General features: G+C 38.5%; 1 protein-coding gene and 2 long non-coding RNA genes across 3 annotated transcripts in view; 2 read left to right on the top strand and 1 right to left on the bottom strand.

Annotated features, from left to right (window-relative positions):
- LOC146477707 (uncharacterized) overlaps window positions 1–20,752 on the top strand; it is a 545,413-nt gene that overhangs the window by 61,755 nt on the left and 462,906 nt on the right. The window lies entirely within an intron of this gene.
- The window catches only part of LOC146477710 (uncharacterized), a 178,338-nt gene that overhangs the window by 4,527 nt on the left and 153,059 nt on the right, over window positions 1–20,752 (top strand). The window lies entirely within an intron of this gene.
- Window positions 379–19,614, bottom strand: LOC146477711 (uncharacterized). The gene is made up of 11 exons (XM_085113048.1): window positions 19,582–19,614; window positions 16,021–17,251; window positions 15,430–15,522; window positions 14,963–15,226; window positions 14,001–14,267; window positions 12,886–13,206; window positions 11,139–11,153; window positions 10,779–10,871; window positions 9,110–9,208; window positions 6,449–6,547; window positions 379–4,078 (listed from the first exon to the last, which is right to left on the bottom strand). The coding sequence occupies exons 1-11, from the start codon at window positions 19,597–19,599 to the stop codon at window positions 501–503; spliced, it is 6,078 nt and encodes a 2,025-aa protein (XP_084969174.1). The 5' UTR covers window positions 19,600–19,614; the 3' UTR covers window positions 379–500.

Here is a 20,752-nt window from a genome sequence, read left to right on the forward strand (position 1 = left end):
ATGGTGTAAAAGAAAAAGGTTTTCATTGTCCCATAATACGAAAAGTTACCTAGCCGTTACCTAGCTTCTATTATTTTTATATCAAAGTTACAAACTTGTTTACTTTAGAAAATCCGATAGATTCAATCTGTAGTTTGTTTAGTTCTTGCTGAGCTCCTTACTAGCATAGCCTCACAGTGGGCTTGGAATTATTCCCGCCGCTATTTGTCGTTTCGTTTTCTTATAAAGAGCGACTTGATTTCACTCCAATCCAAAGATTTAACTTCTGTGTCGACTAAATTTACGTGCTCCGGACTCATTTTCCATCTTTCCGATTCTTCAAGAAAGTTTTCTCCATCATTAGCAAGCGAGAACAAATTTTCTTAGCTGAATGTAACTTGCACGTGTTATCATGATTGTATGGATGCAGCGCATGCGTCAATCCAGTTATGGATGCACGCCTTCGTTATTGAATTTAATTGGGTGAATTTACTTTCACTTTGCTCACGGAGTGGTAGGTTTTAGCACATAGGTTCCTCTCCATACAGGCTTACCGTTAAACTTAATGTAATTAATGACTTACAGTCTGCAAAACACTTGCTAAGATCACATCCAAGGCCTCTACTTGTAGAACTGTGGTCGTTGATTGTCAAACTCAGAGTAGTTAATGTGTCACTTCTTGCCAGATTATTGCACAGTTCTTGTAACTGATCTTCACTCACTTTACTACAGCTATTGATTGTAAAACTGAGAGTTGTTAATGACTTGTTTCTTGCGACACCATCACTCAGAACCTCTAGCCAGCGTCCACCCGTGTCAATGTAGTTGTTGAAAGCAAGAGTGAGAGTAGTTAATGACTCATTTCTGGCCAAACCATCACCCAGATCCGTTAACAAGAATCCAGCCGTGTAATCGTTTATTGTAAGGGTGAGTGTGTGTAATGACTTGTTTGACGCCAAACCATGACCCAGACCCGTTATGAAGTATCCACTCGTGTCATTGTAAATATTGATTGTAAGAGTGAGTGCATGTAACGACTTGTTTGACGCCAAACCATCACGCAGAAATCGCCAAAGGAAGAAACTGTCGCTAATGTGGCTGTTGATAGTAAGGGAGAGTGCTGTTAAAGACGCGTTTTTCGCCAAACTGTTGCTGAGGTCTATTCCCTTGTCAGTGAGGGAATATAATGTAAGATTGAGAGCGAGTGTAGCTAAGGAGGTGTTTTCCAACACAACTTCAAGCAGACGTTGCATCCACCCTACGTTCTCGCCAGGGAAATTTTCAATTGTAAGAGCAAGTGTTGTTAATGACGTGCTGTTTGTTAAACCGTCATTCAGACCCTGTGCCCAGTTATCACTCACGCCACTGATTATGAGACTAAGTTCACTTGTTCCAGTATCCTTCACTTTACTGAATACTGAAGGTAATAACGAGGGATCATCAATACAGAAATGAAGGCCACATGGAGAACAATCTGATATCAAGTCATGGACAATCACCTTTAAGTTCGCATTGTGGTTGGCACCTGAAAACCGCTCAATTGCAGTCTTCCCGTCAATAGTCAATTCTCCCCAAATGTTGAAAGTAACGAGGTGAACGCAGTTTTCTATTTTCAGGTAGCTCACAAGACTGCTTGCAACATCATCAGTTACGTTTCCATGAATGTTAAGAGTGAGTCGATACGGTGTGGACTTCACCAAGAGTCGCCCGACAGCTTCTATAATTTCACAGCTCAACTCACCCCAGAAATTTAATGTCTGTTCTAAATTGACACTGTTCTCAGCCAAAACAGGAGTAAAACAAGCGACCTTAGCAGCGGCAATGTTTCCACTGGTATTCGGATAGAAAGTGTACGACCGCTTTGCTTTGTTTGCTGAAATTATACCTTTGAGAACATTTGCCCAGTTGTCAGGGAGTTCACCAAAGATTTTTACTTCCAAAGTATTCAAAGAGTAATTTTGCAAGAAACCTCTTTCTAGGAAGACGATGCCTGATTCACTCACCCTTCCAAAAACAACCAAAGTAAAAGATTTCAAAAACGTTTGTTCTAAAAGTCCTTCACAAAGGGCTGCAGCTAATGAATCTTGTATGTCTCCAAAAATAGTGATGACAACAGAGGTCAACGATGTGTTGACTAAAACTCTTTTCAAAGCCAGTATTGAAGTGTCACTTAATGAACCATAAAACTTGAGAACAACTGACTTCAATGGTGTATCCGCAGACAATCCTTTTTCAAGAGCTCTGGCCCAAGCCTCGCCCCACTCACCAAACAGTTCAAACGTCACGGAGGTCAAGGTGTTGCTTGCAGCCAAACAGTCACCAATAATATCAGCTGCGTCACAAGGGAGGCTTTGAAAAGTTCTAAGAGTAACTGACTTTAAAGTCGAGTTTTGAGATAGTCCATCGTAAAAGGCATCTCCGAGAGCTTCTAATGGGGAAACGAACAAACTCTGTAGTTTTGAACAGGATTTCAGGTAATCAAAAGCAGAATTCACGTCTTTTAAATTTAAATCTCCACCATCTTCATCACAACACACAGATAAATGAACAGGATGCCGTAACTGTGAAAAGTTCCGGCAGTATTTTGCAACCTCAAAAAAACTCGAATAAGAATGGCGGCCTTTTCTGCCCACTTCCACAGTCAAAGGGAAAGGAATGAAGGAAAAAAGAGCCATCGCCGCTTCTTCAGCATTTCCACTTTCACTAAAACTTTCAGTAAAAAACGTTCCCACCTCCGTTTTGCACTTGAGCCAGTCCCAGTTGCCACGCTTCAGCTTTTTACCAATCTGCCTGAAAAGGATGCTTGTTTCCTTACCCAGTATACCAGAAAGAAACAGAAACACTTGTCGGTATTTTCCTACAATACGGTTACGGAAGCGTAACTTAAACTCTTTTAAGATATTGACGTCTTTCTTCAATAACAGAAATGCCAAGTATGCTGCGGCCAAGTATTCTACAAATGTTTTGTGAAAGAAGTGGTATTCGTGCTGTGGGTTGATCTTTTTCAGACTGGCTTCCTTGAAAACGAAACCTGATATCCGAGCTGCCAGATCTTTATACATCTCTTCAAATTTTGCCAGTTCTTCTTCACGAAAAGAAAGACGATCTTCTAACAGGCATTTCCAAGCTAACTCTCCCAGTGCCAGTAAACTCTGTTCAAATTTCTTCTCAAGAGCCTCGTCATCCTTGGGAGCTTCCAACTGATTTTTTGCACAAAATCTACGTAAAATGCATCGGACAATAATCTGATACAGCTCAGTACGGCGAGATGGAAGTTCTCCCTCGTAGTCCTCAAAAACAACACAGAGGAGGAGCAAATTCAGTGGATTGGTTGGTAAAGCATGGAGGAAAGAGTTTTCTTGAATTGCATTAATAAGCCTCTCTCCGTTTGACAAATGCTCAGGCCCCAAACGACTGAAATGCTTTCTGATGTACGCAAAAGCATCTGTTTCTGTAAATCCTTCGATCTGTAAAAGAATGTCAAAGTCAACACATTTTCGCACTTCTATTCCTCTCTCCTGGCGAGATGTGGCCAAAATATAACAGAACGGAAAAATTCGTCTTTGGAGCAATCTATCCACGTGATCTCCAGCTCTCTTGGGTAACTCGTCAAGGCCATCCAAAATGATTAAAACATTCTCTTGGTTACGAATATCCTTCAGGTAATCTATTAGCTCTTTCTTCACGTCTTCACAGCCTTCAGGAAAAAGTTGTTCCTTGATGGCTTTTCTTATGTCTTCATCAATGTCCCGGCATTTCAGCAGTAAAAGGATATTGAATTCAGGAAAGGAATGACCCCGCGGGATTTTTCCACTTGCCCAGTCATAGGCCATCTTAAGGCAGAAGGTTGTCTTCCCAATTCCCGGACTTCCTTCCACAAGCACCGTGTTATCTTCCCCTTTTCTTAGAGTGTTGAAGACATCGTACATGGCCACTTCATTATTTTCCAGCTGAAAGTCTGTGTTTCGGCGTGAAAGCACTTTCAGCCTTGTGTAAACATCTTCAATGCGTAATTTTAGGGTGTTGTCCCACTGGAGCGGTTTTAAAAACGAACGTCTTTTATATTCAGCTTGAAGAATTCTGACAATGTTATCTTGACCTACAAGAAAACAGTAGTCACAATCAAAATTGCTAAAACCTGTTTTACATACATGTTTAGGGATTTCTACAGAAAAACTAATTACTAGGTCAATGCCAGAATACCTACATTGTAAAATTGGTCTGACCCTCCGATTTTCAAAACTGAATAATACAAACATGAAACACGGCGCATAGTACCATAGTATGCTAATTTGTGGCATTTATATAGACCACCCTTGGTGATACGGACAACTCCGTTCACATGACCATGTTGCTATTACAAGCACCTTTTCGTGCCATAAACAAATGCTAAGTCAGTTTCTTATTTGAAAGTTTCACTGTTAAATTGACTAATGGCCACTTTTTGGAGTACCTAAGTTAATACGACCATTCAAAAGGTGCGGTGGGTTAAATCAGAAACGCGAACACGAATACGCCAAAAAAGGCAAAATTGACAGTTAGTTCACAGATCCAAGGGTACAGTGTACCCTCCAAGTAAAATAAGCCAGACCTAGTGCTCAAGTTTGTTGTTCCCCCAGCTCACGAAAAAAGCATTCTACCAGGTTCTTATACTTTCTGTAATTCCAAAATAACTTGCTGTTTAATATTTAAAGTTTTAAAATCCTAGTTGATGAAACCATAAACTGTAAGCCCCTACAATGAGCATGAAGAGCAAATCCACTACTTTTCTTATTGAAGTCGTAGTGGAACTACATATGTCAAGTTCTCTTTTGGTTTTGAGTGCCAGATGCTTTGCAAGATGACAAACAAGCATCCAGCTTTGCTGTACCACTTTCAGACAACAGTGAATGAATCCAGCTAATAAAATGAACTTTTAGGGCACACGGAGCAGGTTTTGGAGTGGGAGGGGCGGGTGGCTAGAGTGAACACATTTGCATGAAGCAACTAGGGGGATCCAGGGGTATGCTATCCAGAAAAATTAATTTTAAACTTAAGCCTTCTGAAATGGCAAGAAATGCATCTAAAACTGTCAATACTGATGTAAATTTCTTATTGTCTCAACTAAAATATTTTCTTAATTCTTTAAAGTAACGAGTAAATACTTCAGTCTGGCCCTTACATTTGAGCAACACAAAGGGCGATCAAGTCTCTGACTCTTTGTGGTACGGATTTCCTGTAACAAGCTTTGCGAAACCGAGAGCAGATCTTCCATAAGTTGCTTCAGTTCATCATTGGCATTATTTTGTATTGCGATTGCTATTGCATGAACAACTTGGAAATGATCCTCTAGCCTACTCTCTAAATAGTCTAAAGGAATAGAATTACGTTCATCATTAAGCTCCTTATCCACCTCATCGAAGCACTGCTTCATGGAGTCAAAAAATTCCTCTAAGTCTCGACAATCTTGGTCATCGGCGCATTCGGCGGCCGCCATCTTGATAACAGCTGGTTACTACTTGATGTAAGTGTGAGTGTATTATCCCTCACTCGTTTCCAGTCCTTTCGAATTCTCAATTACCAATCGCCATTCTCAATCTATCTGTCGACATTCTCGATCACCAATCGACAGTCGATATTCTCGACCATAGGGATCGACATTTTCGATCATCAATTTTTTTTTCGACTATAGCGATCGTCATTCTCAATCACCAAACGTGAATCTCGACCATAGCGATCGTCATTCTCGATCACCAATCGATAATCTCAACCATAGCAATCGTTTTTTCGATCACCAATCGTTAGCTCGTACCACTTTTGAATGATATGGCCTCCCATAACACTGAATGATCCAGTACAATCATATCATAGCTTTACATAACTCTCTGATTCAAATGTTTACGGCAATAAACAGCTCAGTTTCATACATGAATGCATTTGTGCAAAAACTACCTCGTCAGGTGAGTCATTTTTGTAAAACACCAAACCAAGAACAAATGAAAATAGAAACAACAGCTGGAATTCCATTATTTCACGGTCGAAAAATCTAATTGTCCGTTCAGCAACAAACCTAACGACAAACTGTCTGAAACTGTTGGGTTTGTCGGAGAAAACCTTCCAAAATAAGTTGGACCGAAACAGGCATATCAAAACACTGTAGAGCATTCTGAGAGGTCACTATGTCAACCATAAAATACTTAACAATATGTACTTATATGTATAAAATTGTTTCTGTAAGTGATGGATATGGTTAAACAAAATAAAATGAGATATGTTTTAACCATCCAAAAAGTGGGGGTGGGGTAGGAACTTTCCACTCCCTCTGCAGTGCCTGACTTTGCAATACTACAAAACTCATTCACATTTTCATCTGATAGCAGAACAAATGACACATACTGTAACATGTTCCTAATTACAGATTAATCAAATTATGGGCAACCAAGTCCCTTTTTAACTTTCCATACAGTATCTGAAATCATTTTGAGCATACCTTTAAAGCCAAGAGATACAGGTCTTGGTGGCTTGGAAGTCTGAACAGCATTGGAACAGGATCTTTTGCCCTTGACTGGTGAATCCACCCCCAAAGGCCCTGGAAAGGAAATAAGGAGAAAAAAGATTGAGTCACTACTCCGTCACTGCCACTATAAGGTAAGAGCTTGACAAATTTAAATAACAATGATTTCAGAAGAAAAAAAAAGAAGAAGAAAGAAGTATATCAATACTTCCAAGAACAATTTTAATATCCAGGACCTAGTTGTTTAAAGCCCGTCTGGGTTAAAGTGAACTTTGAGTCCAGTTTAAATACTAATAAATAAAGGTTCTTCCAAAACATATACCATTGCCATTACCATTACCATTTTTAACTCGTGAATGCGCGCATGCGCAATGAACGAGTTATAGCGATAGTGGGCTTTTGCTTGGTCGTTCGGTTTTGTCGTTAACTTTCGGGCATGCGCAGTGAATGAGTTTTAAATTCAATTAGTGGAAGAAAACACGCGAAAATTTTCTGTTCACGGCGCGTCAGGATATCCTCATTCAATCTGTAGAGAATAATTTGACAATCATTTTAGTGTAAGAATGGAGATTTTTCGTTGAATCTGAGCAAAGTTATAGGTCATTTCGTTTTTTTACCAAAAATTGCGGTGTCTTTCGAGAAAAAAAATAATTGAACTGAAAAATTCAATAAGTGGAAAAAACACGCGAAAATTTTCTGTTCACGGCGCGTCAGGATATTCTCATTCAATCTGTAGAGAATAATTTGACAATCATTTTCGTGAAAGAATGGAGATGTTTCGTTGAATCTGAGCAAAGTTATAGGTCTTTTCGTTTTTTGCCACAAATTGCGGTGTCTTTTCAGAATGTAAAAATAATTGAATTTAAAAATAATTTAATTAAAAATAATTTAATTTAAAAATTGAATTAGTGGACTGTCTGCAAGCTCTTTGAATAAACCAGAGCATTTACGTGACATGAAAGTTTGCCGCCAAAAAATAAATTTCCCGCCAGAAAAGTCTGGCTGATAGAAGCACTCTTTTAAAACTGATAAGTTCACTGCTAATCATAACTTTTTGCATACATGAACACTCGACATCTTTCATCATATTTTTGCTTCACATACAAAAGTATTATATCAAGTAGATTAGTTTGCTAAAAAAACGAGTTTTGCTGTCAGTTTTCACGCGAAAGCGGAACGTGCCATGTCACGCATCAGTGACGTCGTAAACAAAATTGTGCAAATTTCTGATGAAATGAACAATTTTTGATCTCTTCAGCTTTCATAGAGGTTTGAAAGGGAAAAATATTTCATTTTCGCAATTACCGTTGGGAAAGCAAAAGGACGTGGTCGATGAATTTTGATCAACTGTTTAAAACATACCGTGGAGAATTTATTGAAATGCATATGTACAGGATCAAAACCTTTTCAGTGCGGTTCATTGAATATAAATAAAGCAAAATCCATACGACAACTAGCTCTCATTGAAATAATTCTTATTTAGCAAAAGTTAGTCATATTTCAAATTATTTTTACTTCAAGATTGCGTGGACTGAACTCCAAAGGAAAAATTTCACGCATTTAGGCCGGGCATGAAATGTAGTGCGACACTTTGTTCAACAGATTTCCCTTCGTGAGATCAGTTCGAGCAAAGTAGCCTGCGTAGCTGGCGGTTTTTATGGGTGGGCTCAGCGCAAAGCCAGGCACGAGGGCCAAAACGATAATGTAAAACGTTACATTATCGGGCAAAGATATCATTTCTTTTAGCTTTCAAGGAAGTGTCCGTAGCCGTCTTAATTTCAATTACTGATCTGTCATCTGCATTCACGAGTTGGCTCACAGGAGCCTTTGATTTAACTTCTAACAACATTTTAAACAAGTGGAATTAAAAGCTCAGTTAACTTTAAATACGGAATTACCAGTTATTAATCAGCTTTTGAACAACCGGGCCCAAGTTAATTGTAAGTAATCCAGAAAAAATATACTGGTAAAGTCTTTGCTGATGTTTCAACAACTTCAAACAGCAGCTAAGATATCCTCAGAGTCAAGTAAATTTTGTATTTCTCCTAAATGCTATGTGCCTTTTAGTTGATTTTGATGTGCACATCAGGGTTCTATTCCCATTTCTCTAGTCAGACTGTGGTGTTCTAAAATCCAACTCATTGTGTACCCATTAGCCCAGTATTAGTGCTTGTGAAAGCAGCTTATGAAAGTCAATTGTCTTGTCGTTTGTAGTTCTCAAATTTGGCAAAATGAAATATGCGCTGATCCTGCCTAAGTAAGGTGAAACATCTACACCAAGAATTAACAATGCGGTCTTTACCTTACTTTGCGCTTAAATTAGCATTTTTTTAAATAAACTCAGCACGAAAAAAGTTCTCCTGAGATGAGACACAACACGACGTTCAAAAGTGTCTGCATAAAATGTCATCAAAGCAGATCGTTACCTGTATTATTAGTTAAAATGTGTTGTTAATTATTTGTCAATACTTAATTATTATGATGTGATTTTATTTATACAAGGGGTCTCGTTATTGGAACATATCGTTCTGTGAGTTCTCTCCTGTCAGAGGTTTTTCATTTTGTTTTTTTTTCTCCTCTGGCGAAGTTTATAAATAAAAAAATAAATAAATAAACTACTGTAAAATGGAAAATTACTTTTTAAATGATCAGTCAATGTCCTCTGTTGCTTTGGAGGTTGAGTTGCATGTGAAGTTGACCTTTTACCATTTCCTGAGTTTCGTCTTTGGGAAGAACCTGCAACAGGAAACATTGAGTGGATTAGAAAAGTAGAAACGTGAAGAAACACATTCTATGACCCAAATTTGGTCAACAATATCATTGTGCCATGAGCAATGATATGAGAGGAAACATTTCAATCTAACTGTTTCCAACAACAGTTCAGCTGACAATAAACAGGTACATTCTGAACTGGCTGTTTCAATAAATTACAGTGTATAACTTAGCATGATTAAAATATCTGAATTATAGCAAAAGAGTCAGCAGTATTAATAAGTGTAAAATACCGTGTACTTATATTTTTGCAGACCAGCTTTCTTAAAGGCCAAGTAATACAGGCAACATTAACTGTTGCCTGTATTACTACAGGCCCTAATAAAGCTTGGGTGACCTTTTAACACCACTCATCATGCTAATTGCTTGTTAAAACAATTGAACAGCTGATAGCATAATCAACCTAAATGGCTTTTCAGATCGCTTTTTTGTTGTTTTAGCTCAATCAGATTAACAGGAATTTTTGCATGTGGCCTCGAATTCCTCAGGAAATGTTAGTCTAATGTTTTATCAACCACTTTGCTTTTCGATTTGTGATAAAAACAGAAATCTTGCCTGTAATCATAGGATTTTATTGCAAATGAAGTGCAAAGCAATGAATAAAAAACATTGACGCAACATTTCCTGAAGGAATTCAAGGCCTCATTGTGTGATTTTGGGGTTCATTGACATGTTTATTATCTGCAAAAGAGCCTTAAGTGTTCAGCAACCAAATTGTGTAGACTGGTGTAGTTCACATTTTAATGGCGGCTTTGGGGGTTCATCCAAAATCTCAATCCTATCCTCATTAATAGTAGACTGGCTGAACTCCACCAGTATATCCTTGTCAGTTGGAGGCACAGCATCAAAACTAACTGAAATTGAGACCTGAGTGATCTCTAAATCTTCAAAGGCTCAAGTTATCGGGGATCAGTTGCACCCAAGAGAACCAACAATTGGTTTGAGTTTGCTGGAGTTTTGAGTTATTGAGATTTTGAGAAATTGGGGGTAAACTTATCATGTTTGAGTGAAGCAAATCCGAAAAAGAACCTCTCAGGTTTGAAAGACAGGTTTGCATTGTATTGCTGTATGTTTAGGTTTTTTTTGTTTGCTGTAGCTAAATGTAATTTAGGCAAGGTTAGGCTCAAGCCAATGCAGTCAGAAGTCTTGTTTGTGGCAGTGCGAGATCTTCGGGGTGGTCCATAGGTCCCGGCAGGGCAGGTTCATGTTTCACAATATATTTAGCTCGCAATTTTGCTGATCATTGTGGATCATTTGGGTTGCGGTGAATTGTTGTGGATTCTTGCCCCTCTCAGCTCCCACCCTTATTTTGGCTTAGGGGATTCCAGGTAAGTATTGTTTGTATTGAATCTTTCAGTGTGACGGGTGATTGCAGGGTTGCCATGGATACCTCTTGGCATGCCTCAATCATGTGAGGCCCCCACTGACTTTCCAGGCAGCAGTTCCCTAAGCTCATCTATTGGCGATGAGTTTAAATTTGTTTTGTTTTCCTTTTTTCATTGTTCGATAATAGGTAGTTTGGCCTGCCACCTACCTTCTGTTCCACTCGTCAGATGAGTTTGAGAGGCTGTAGGGAAAGGAAGCTGACTGTAACCTGCTACTGAGGACTGACTTCCACCAGAAAAACCTTCAGAGGGGAATAAACAAATCTTTTTGTAATATTAGAAGCACAATATATCAACTTACAGTGATTTCAGTAAAGAACAATAATTCTTACTGCGGAGACAGCAGTCTGCAATATTAAAATCAATGCAGGAACAAAAGGTCATAAACAGGTATAACTGATAGCTTCTTTGTGTTTCCCACCTACCTTCAATTCCACTTGTCAGATGAGTTTGAGTTTGAGAGGCTGCAGGGAAAGGAAGCTGACTGTAACCTGCTACTGAAGACTTACTTCCAACAGAGAAACCTTCAGAGGAGAAAATTACAATAACCAAAAATTAAATACACAACATAGCATCTCAGGAGTTCAAGTTGCAAAAGTTTGAGATCTGAGTTGCTACTTCCAAAATCCAACATCCTGAAGTCATTTAATATGATATTAGGATTGTTAAAATTTGACATCAGTGAGTTGTGAGAATGTAACATCTGAATTGCAAAAATCTAACATTCAAGTGCAATTCTCCTAGGCCCTCATACATGTACATGTAATTACGTCTATCTAAGAGTTTGTGCCTCATCAGGAGTTCCAAACACACAAGACAATAATAGCATAAGGCCGCAGTTCATCAGTTTCTCATTTTTGGAACCCCTTCTAAGGCACTCACCCTGCGATGCTCTGTCTTTTTTTCTCTCAGCAAAAATATTAGGGGGACTGTTATCAAAATGAGACGGCAGTTACCATCAAATTTTTGAAGAGTAAGCAAGCATGAAATAATTTTTATGAAAGTAACATTTTTCTTTTGTTTCTTGAAATGTAATTTATATTATTTTGGTGAAAAAAATGTTTCGGATCAATCTTCATCCATCTTCAGTACAAAAAGTATTTAGTTCTTATTAACCGAGCGGCAGGTCTGTATGGGAGAATCTTGACTGAGGTCGCCAGTACAGACCGAATGCAGTGAGGTCTGTACCAGCGACCGAGGTCAAGATTCTCCCATACAGACCGACCTACCTCGGTTAATAAGATGTTTATTATATGGCCAAACAGGAAATAAAAAGGAAAAAAGTATATTTGTTCCCCTGCGCGGGCTCAAGCATTTAGCTGGCTTACTTCTGTCACTAGTCTCCAGTCCAAACGGGACAAAAATAACTGTTCAAAGCACAGCTCTGTACAAACTTTGTCAATGAATGAAGACAAAATAACCGTTGTTTTCCTACAGGCTCAATGAAAATTTTCTTAAATGCGACCAAAAGTGCAACAACTTTTAATGCTTGTCTGTGCCGCGATTGCTCAGCGATCAGTTCTCATTCAGCCTTGCGATCTTTGACTGATCGCCACAGAAAACGTTAATGTTGAATGTGCAGCCTTCAAACTTGTCAATATGTGCTCCGGCAAAAATTGCCTGAGGTTGGATTTGTTGGACTGTGAAGACATTTTGCTGAGTTGTAGTGGAGGCACTGACTTGGTTTTCTTCGAACTGAGCGGATGTATCTGGTCCAGGATTCAGGACATTTCTCGCTGTCGCTTGAGAGATGCTGAATGGTAGCTGTCGAGGCTTTTCAAATTTTTATGACCGCTTAGTTATGCAAAGAAATTTGGCTGAACGCCTGCTTCGAGGAGTCGTCCAACACTGGTCTTCCTAACAGAATGATTTGAAACCTTCTTCTTGTTTGTTTCATCAAGTTTGGCTGAAGCAAGGGCGTCTTTGAGGAACTTGCCAATTTCATTCTTTCCGAGGGGCCTATCCAGATACCATACTTTCTCACTTGGTTTTCGTCGGTGATTTATGGCGAGATAAAAAGGAGCATCTGGATCTAACATGGCTTCGGAACGATGGCTTCAAAACGCTTTGTAAAATTCAACGGAGCATCTTGACTCAGTTGTTTTAGCTTGCATACGCTTTCGGTTCAAAGGCTTTTTGATGGCCACCATCTTGTCCGGTGCGTGTTTTGCTGCCTCTTTCTGACTTCCACACAAGGTATTCAGAATCGGTTTCTGGATCATTGGCCAAGCCTACATCACCCCCAACACAGTTTACAGATCTCATCTCGAGACCTCCAGCTCAAATGGAGGGAAAGAAACCACCATAAAGCCCTTTGTAATGATTTAGGATCCTGAACACCGAACTGGCCATTTTCAAAAAGTGCATCTTCTTCAGCTTCAGTTAGCTCTCTTGTAGCATTTGGACGGTTTCCTTTTCCTTGGCGAACCAGGTTCTTTTGTTTGGCAGCAAGAACCTCTCTGGACTTGAAGAACTCGTTATCCTTAAGAATGTTGATTAGACTTCCTTTTTCATGCAAGTGGCGTTGAAAACTTCGCTGGAAGCCGCTCAATGTACATGATTCGTACTCGGTGCCATCTTGTTTACGAACGGAGATAAAAAATTTAGACAAAAGAAGGTTGAGCTCATTGGCAGGTATGTTTTCAATTGCTCTAGACTCTTTTATTGACTCACAAAATTTCTTCCTTACGTTTAAGTCGCTCTTAGTCTTGTACTGAGTGTTTTTGGATTTTTGCGCTTGCAAAAACTTCTCAATTTCGACTTCATCTTTGCTCGTAGCTTTCTCGGCTGGACTCAAATTTGCCATGTTTGCTCATTCTCTTTACCTGCTTCCACATTCAGGGCTAATGGTTCTTCCATTTAGTACTGCGTTAACAGGAACAAGCCAATTTTTTTTCTTTTTTTTGTTTGTAACGTTTTGAGGACAAATGTTACAATAAGATCGGTCTAGATGCCGGTCTAGATGGGAAAATCTAGACCGCCGTCAATATCGATTTTCGCCAATCAAGTTCTTGAATTTGAACGTTTCCAGTCCTTTTGAGACACGGCCATATAATAAAGTACAGTATAGCTTAAGTTAAAACATGACAATAAATATAGAGCAAACAACCAATTACAACATGACAAGAAATTATAAATTAAAGTAAAAATATAGCTAATTATGGCGTGACGATGACAAAGGAACAACAAAAAATACATACCGAGTAGACAAACAAAACTAAATAGCTGTTATAAAAGCGATTTAGTTTTGTTAGCCTATTCAGCATGTATTTCCTGTTCAGTTCCTTTGTCATTAATAATAATTATTGTTAATTAATCACTATATTTTCACTTTTCTTGAAAACCAAAAATTAATGTCAGTCCATGTTAACTTCCTCTATCTGTTTTGGGTCGCAGGCTGACATAGTGATGTTCATGCAGGTGTCCCAACACAAGCTGGCTGCTGCTGCTAACATCATGTTCTGGGTGGATAGTTAAGTCATGTGACAGACTGCTGATCACGTGAATGCATGTTTTAAAGCAGTTTGCTGCAGCATGGAGAATGACGTGGTCACCCCATGTCCCATCTGCTGCCATGTTTCTAAGGTAATCAGGCCAAGACTGATGTCCATGTACAAAGTTAAACAGTTCTGTCCCATCTTGCTGCAAGAGAAGAACATAACATCCAATGATCAACTGGAGGGTAAAGATTTTCACTAAATTGGCCAGTGCATCGATCCGCAACAAACCAAATTAAGCCAATAAATAATTATGCATTCAGTTGTTAAAGAATAACTGAAGCATTGGATACAATGCAAATTCAGAACTTTGCCCGGCGATTAAGCATCCATGTGATATCAGCCCTTGATTAATGTACCAACTGTCCAAGAAATCACAACCATTTCAGAATTGACTTCTGCCCTCTCTTGCAAAATGAAATCAGTAAGATATGAAGCAACAATTAAGTTTTATCTTGATAGAGGTATTTTTCAGTCAGTGACACAGGCATATTGTACTCGGAAAAAGAAAATCTTAATTCTCCCCCCTAACAGAGTTGAACCTTTGACCTTCCATTTGGATGTTATAGCAATCAGCTACAGGAGACTTGTGGGAGCTAAGACAATTAAACTACATTCATGCAGCAACAAACATCTGCATACTGCTAGGATTTGAATGTGATGTTGTGTTTATTGTGATGAATAATGAAAGAGGTATATTTTTCAGTCAGCCACTTTGGCATACGTACTCGAAAAATTAAGTCCAAGTTCTCCCATTTTATTGCTTTGCTTGATTGGAATAACCATAAAATGAAACTAAACTCGCTTGTTCGACATTACCAATACTACATTGTAACTTACCAGTGTAGGGTTCTCCTTGAGGTATTGGACTATGTATTGCCTCAATGCTTCATGAGAGATTTGGATTCCTTTCACCAGGTCCAGTAGTTCTGATAATGCATAAAACATGCAATTCCCTGATCCCTTGTTATCAGAGATTATCAAGCCTTTGTCTGAAGCAATTTTCTTTAACTCTCCAAGAAGATGTGTGTTGCCCATGATCTTGCCTGCATCATTTCGCATTTGCTCAAGACCACGGAAAATTTGTTCAGCTGTCATAACTAAAACCACCAATACAAGGAATACATGTAACAAGTGTATTTCCAAGAATCCTATAATTATAATATTTATAGAGTATGCATGTACAAATATCAAAAATCTAAATATTATCTGAAAGGCCTAACAGTTTTTGCAAATGTTACATGTACATGTTGTCAAATTGTTGTCAGTGATTGTTGTCATTAGAAAACTAATTTCCGCCTACCTTGTGTTCCACTTGTCGGATGAGTTTGAGAGGCTGCAGGGAAAGGAAGCTGACTGTAACCTGCTACTGAAGACTGACTTCCAATAGAAAAACCTTCAGAGGGGAAAATATTGTAATAAGTAAAATTAGCCAAAATAGCAACTTGGGAGTGTAAAGATACACAGTGCTTGAAGCAGCAACATCTCAATAATATACAGTGCTGTACAAAATCTACTGGACTTTATTAGCATCTCAGACCACATTTAGCAGACCAATGCATTAACATTCTTTACCAAATCAATTTAAGCATATTAAAAGCATGGTGAGAATAGAAATACATGTATGTCCTGTAGCATTAATAATAATATTAATGGCAGACTTTATACATTCAAAGGAATCCAGATGTTCAATGGATAAATTTGCAAGTGTTTCTTGAGGCCAGCTCCCCTTTCTGTCATCATTTCACAAATTGACCTCTCCTTCACAAACCCATTTTCTGGCCGGGGTATTTGTTCTTATTTATTAAGTAAATATTATAATAAAACAGCAACAAGTAACAGCTCTATACCACAGGTCACATCACCCACAATTCAACCAAAGAAGGAATTTTACCTGAAGTGATGTTCATCATTCTTTGCACAAGTAACCTGCACTGCTCCTCCCAGTTGTACATCTTTCCATACTCTTCACTAATAGACTTAGTTTCTGCAAGTCGTAAATTCCTTCTTTTCTGACGGACACTCCTGATTGCCTTGGCCCACTCCCTAGGATCGTATGAATCCACTACACAGTTTGAGCCATGGAGCACATTCTTAAGAGCTTCTCCAAGACCAGAGTTACCACTTACAAGCACAGGCAGACCAGCAGATAAAGCTTCAAGAGCAGGCAGACCAAACCCCTCAGATCTTGACGGCATAATAGCAAGATCTACCTCACAAAACTGCTCAGCCAACTGCTCTCTTTCTTTGAAACCACGTACAACAAGTTGATCACAGGAAATGCCTTGTTGGAGCAACATTTCTGCAACTTGCTGCTCTTTTCCACTTTCTACTCCAACAACCTTCAGTTTGTAGGGCTGTGGCATGTCTTTCAACTTTGCAATTGCCTTGGCAGCAATGTCATAACCTTTCAGTTGCAAGTCTTCACTGTCACCATTCCCTAACAACAGAACAGAAAATATTTTTCTTTCTTCAGAAGCTTGCTTTACATGAGCAAACTCAGAGAAGATGCCTGGGGTGAGGTTGAGAACATTTTGATCTTTCTGAAAGGGACGCAGATATCCTGAGAAAGCTTCCGCCAGCTTGGGTCCAACTGCTACAACTTGATCGGACAATTCACAGAGTTTGACTTCTAACTTGTGCTTTTCCTCTCCTTTAGAAACAGCATCTGCATCATTTTTGAACATTCCAAGTTCTTCAGGGTCAGTGTGGACCACCTGAAGCCATTTACAATTACGTTGGTGTTTGATGAATTGAACTTGTCTGCCAAGTTGGACTCCATGTCCAATCACACAGTCCACAGCATGATAAGCTGGTAAAGAAGACAACCAAAGATCTGGATCAACACCATGGAATTTTTCTGCTTGAATGAGACGGACATTGTGACTAGCAGCAACTCTTTTATCCTCTTCACTGCATTCAGGGAGATAGACACTGACTTCCACATCAGGGAACTTTGCCAACTGAATGGCAAGCTCTCTGTCGATGGTTGACACACCTCCTTTTGTTGACCTCCATTCACTGCTTAGAAGAGTCACTCTTAATGTTCTTCTGGAGGACAAAATTGGGGCTTCCTCTTCATGACCTTCCTGTGATGTAGAGGCTATTTTGAGAAAGGAGGACCCCTAAAAATTTAAATGTTAAAACATATTATTTACTGAAGACCTGTCATGCAGCTGAGTGTTTCCTTCTCGGCACAATCAGTTAGGTAAAGGGTTTATAATAAGCAAAGAATGACGGACAAATTATTATCAACACATTGTACCATGGCTATATCCATTTTCTGCTTTGAGAAAACAGTGTCTTGCTCAGACTTTGAAGCAAGGAAGTAAAACTTGACTTGCTGTTGCAAAAACATTCTGGAATTTTGGAATGTCTTAACTGGAATGGAAAAACAAAAAACTCCACTGATCCCCTTAAAATTGACGCACTCCACCTTCATGTTCAAAATCAACCCATTCTCTTTGAGACTGTCTGCATGAGATTGGCTGATCAATCAGGAGTCATTTATAACATGAATTTGAGAATTAACTGAATGTTTGGGGTTTGGGGAGAATTGGTATACAGCAAATGAACAGCATACTGTATGTGTTCAGTGCAATGTTCTTGTACAGCATTTATGTCTGTACATGTAACCGAGGCTGCACAGATTATTGTATCTTGTTTTACATCAAAACTTACTGTGTACACGTAAGTTAATAAAACAAAATAATTAAGGATTTTCAATGTTTCTAAATACTTCATGTACAGATCAGTCATAAACTTGTTGCTGGCTGAATCCCTGTAATCTTATACCAACCGTTACCTGTCACTGTACCTGTAATAATTTCTGTAAAAACTTATGTTCATTGAAACATAATAATTAGAAATATCTTTGGAACTTTTTGAACTTTATTTTACATGGCACTCCACTTAGCTAAAAGCTACTTTACAGGAAGCCCACCAATAAACAGTTAAAATTACAAAAACAAAAAGAGAGATAAAAATTAGCTAACAATCTAAAATCTAAAAATTTAAAAATCTAAAATATCTAGGATGTATTCATGTATCAATACACGTGTAATCACAAATTAAAATTTACTATTCCAAAACCACTTTTATGAAATCTCCTTCACAGTACAACGCAAGCCAAGTTCTTTAATATACGAAATCCAATTTAGTTTCTACATGTATGACAAGCTGAATTCAACCTTAATTTGTCAATTGACAAAAGTTGGGGTTTCGACAAAACGCTGACTCCTGGGTCAGCTGACCCCCTACTGACCCCCAACTGACCCCCTAACAGACCCCCTCAAAAAATCTCAGGGAAAAACAAAAAATGTTAAATTAAAGTTCTAAACCAACCTGAAATTTCCAAGATGACGGAATGCAACACAAATGATGAGCAACGGATACACCTGTTTCTCATCATAAACCAACGTTCCGATGCACCTAGTTCTCGTTGTGACCAAAATAGTTTGAAAGGGCTTCATCGTCATGAAGTTGACAACCATTCAAGTTGCCAAAATCGCTGCCAGACAGAAGATTTTTGAATTTATCAAACAAAGAATTAAGCGTCTGTTCGAAAAAAAAAAATCCCAGTTCCACTAGGTAACTTTTAAAAAAACTTCAGTAAGCTTCAAAAACCGATGATTGAAACGTGTTCGAAAGTCAATTCTCTGACAGGAGCGAATTGTTTTCGTTTCTTAATTGCATTACAAGGAGGCCAGGCAAACTGTGGCAGTCGGACAAAAGTACAACAAGGTCAAACAATCTGTCGTTACGAAAAAGGGATTATAGACTAGCTGTAGCACATGATTTCAGGAAAATGCGTCTGGTAATTTTGTGAGGTTTTTTTTATAAGCCATTACTAATACTTTTAGTTTATGCGTCATTTGACCACAAATGTGTATATCTAAATGCTAAATAACAGGAAAATGCAAAGTAAGAAAAGGTTAACAGCAGCCTTGCATGCTCAGGGCTCTCTCTTGATTTCCATTCGCAGCAGTGAGACGACTTAGTTCCCTAAAAAGGCAGGAAAACGAGGGCTGTAAAATTAATCACTTCCTGCATTTGTGTCATCAGAATTAAAGAGCAAGCCCCTCAACTCTCGCCTTGAATCAGCCTTGTTCCCAGGGTCTCTCCTCTAGGACACCTTGAGCCAAACGCTCCTGTATTTTACCACGGGAATTGTTTCCAGATGTTGTTTCGTGACAACAGTCAACAGTCAAACGTTAAATTGAGTGGTAACTCACTCGTCATTTGCGCTGTTTTATCTTGCAGGTGAACTTTATAACACTTTAATTTCACATTTTTTTTTGTTTTTCGCTGTGATTTTTTGAGGATCAGTTACGGGTGAGTAGGGGGTCAGCGTTTTGTTGAAACCCTAAAAGTTGTGTCACATTGTCACATCCAGAAGCATTTACAGCTGATCATAATAGACAACCAAGTTTCCCCTTAAAACCAAAAATAATACCTTTGATAGCCTTGACATCACAGGAAGCCCTTAATCTTGGTGATTACTGAAACTGAAGAAAAAATCTCATTTAAAAAAATAATTAATTAAGGAACTGTGGTTTTAATTCAGGTTAGATTCATAATTACAACTGGATGCACAGTACAAATAAGATTGACAGAAGAAAACAAAGGAGAGAGATGGGGAGAACACTTATTAGGTGAATAACTAAACTGTTTACTTTTTTATACCCACAATTAAGGCACCTTAAAACAAACAGAGATGAGGGCAACAAATACAAACAGCACAGGATTTAAAACGTCCTACACGGTATCCTTTAGTTTCTTCTTTACTGTCTTATAACAGATGCACTGACCAAAATGCTTTGACTGTAATTCAGACTTTTCAATCAGCCAATATATACTGTAGTATATCGTAGTATATCATCCCATATCAAGAACTGAGATAAGAACATTGCACTCACAGAAATTATGAACACGTTGTTAGTTTTTGGGTTGCCTGCATGTGCTTACAAGCCTGTGATTCCAGTCAGCGGTCAATAATTATTAATATAATATATAACCCAACTGAGACTTCTTGTTGTACATTGGTATGAGATTAGCTGATTAAAGCCTTGAGTTATTAAGAGCGCCTGTCCGTAAAAATCAAACATATCGCGGCAAGGGTGGAAAATTCGATTTCTTTCATATTTTAATGTCAGATAGGCTAGGATATAACTAAAATCACTGTATAGTTTTTTCGGTGAAATATCCTTTTATTTCAAAGAAAAATGCAAATAACGAAAATCCGTTAAAATCGTCATTTGAGGCGCTAAATTATTACACGGGTTTGAGAGCCTCGCGTGCGAGAACAAATCATTTTACCGCTTTTAAAACACTAAAATCTTTTTTTACAATCTTTAAATATCCGTTTGAAATGATTTTGGGAAATATTGCGTCGTTCTGTGTATGCGAAATAATTTAATTTCGAAGGCATACAATTCACTGCAGTAAAAGTACTTCGTGAGTAAAATTAATTTTCACCATGTGCGAAACCTTCAAATCGATTAAGCTTCTGGTGGTTGAATGTTAGAAGGATGGTCTATACATTCCTGTAAAAATTTCTTTGGGCAAATGATGAAGAGCGACGTGAGAGCTTTTCAAAGTCCGTACAAAATGCAAATATTTGACCC

Source organism: Pavona decussata, unplaced genomic scaffold (genome assembly GCF_977016875.1).
Source record: "Pavona decussata unplaced genomic scaffold, jaPavDecu1.1 SCAFFOLD_69, whole genome shotgun sequence".
NCBI classification, from domain to species: domain Eukaryota; kingdom Metazoa; phylum Cnidaria; class Anthozoa; order Scleractinia; family Agariciidae; genus Pavona; species Pavona decussata.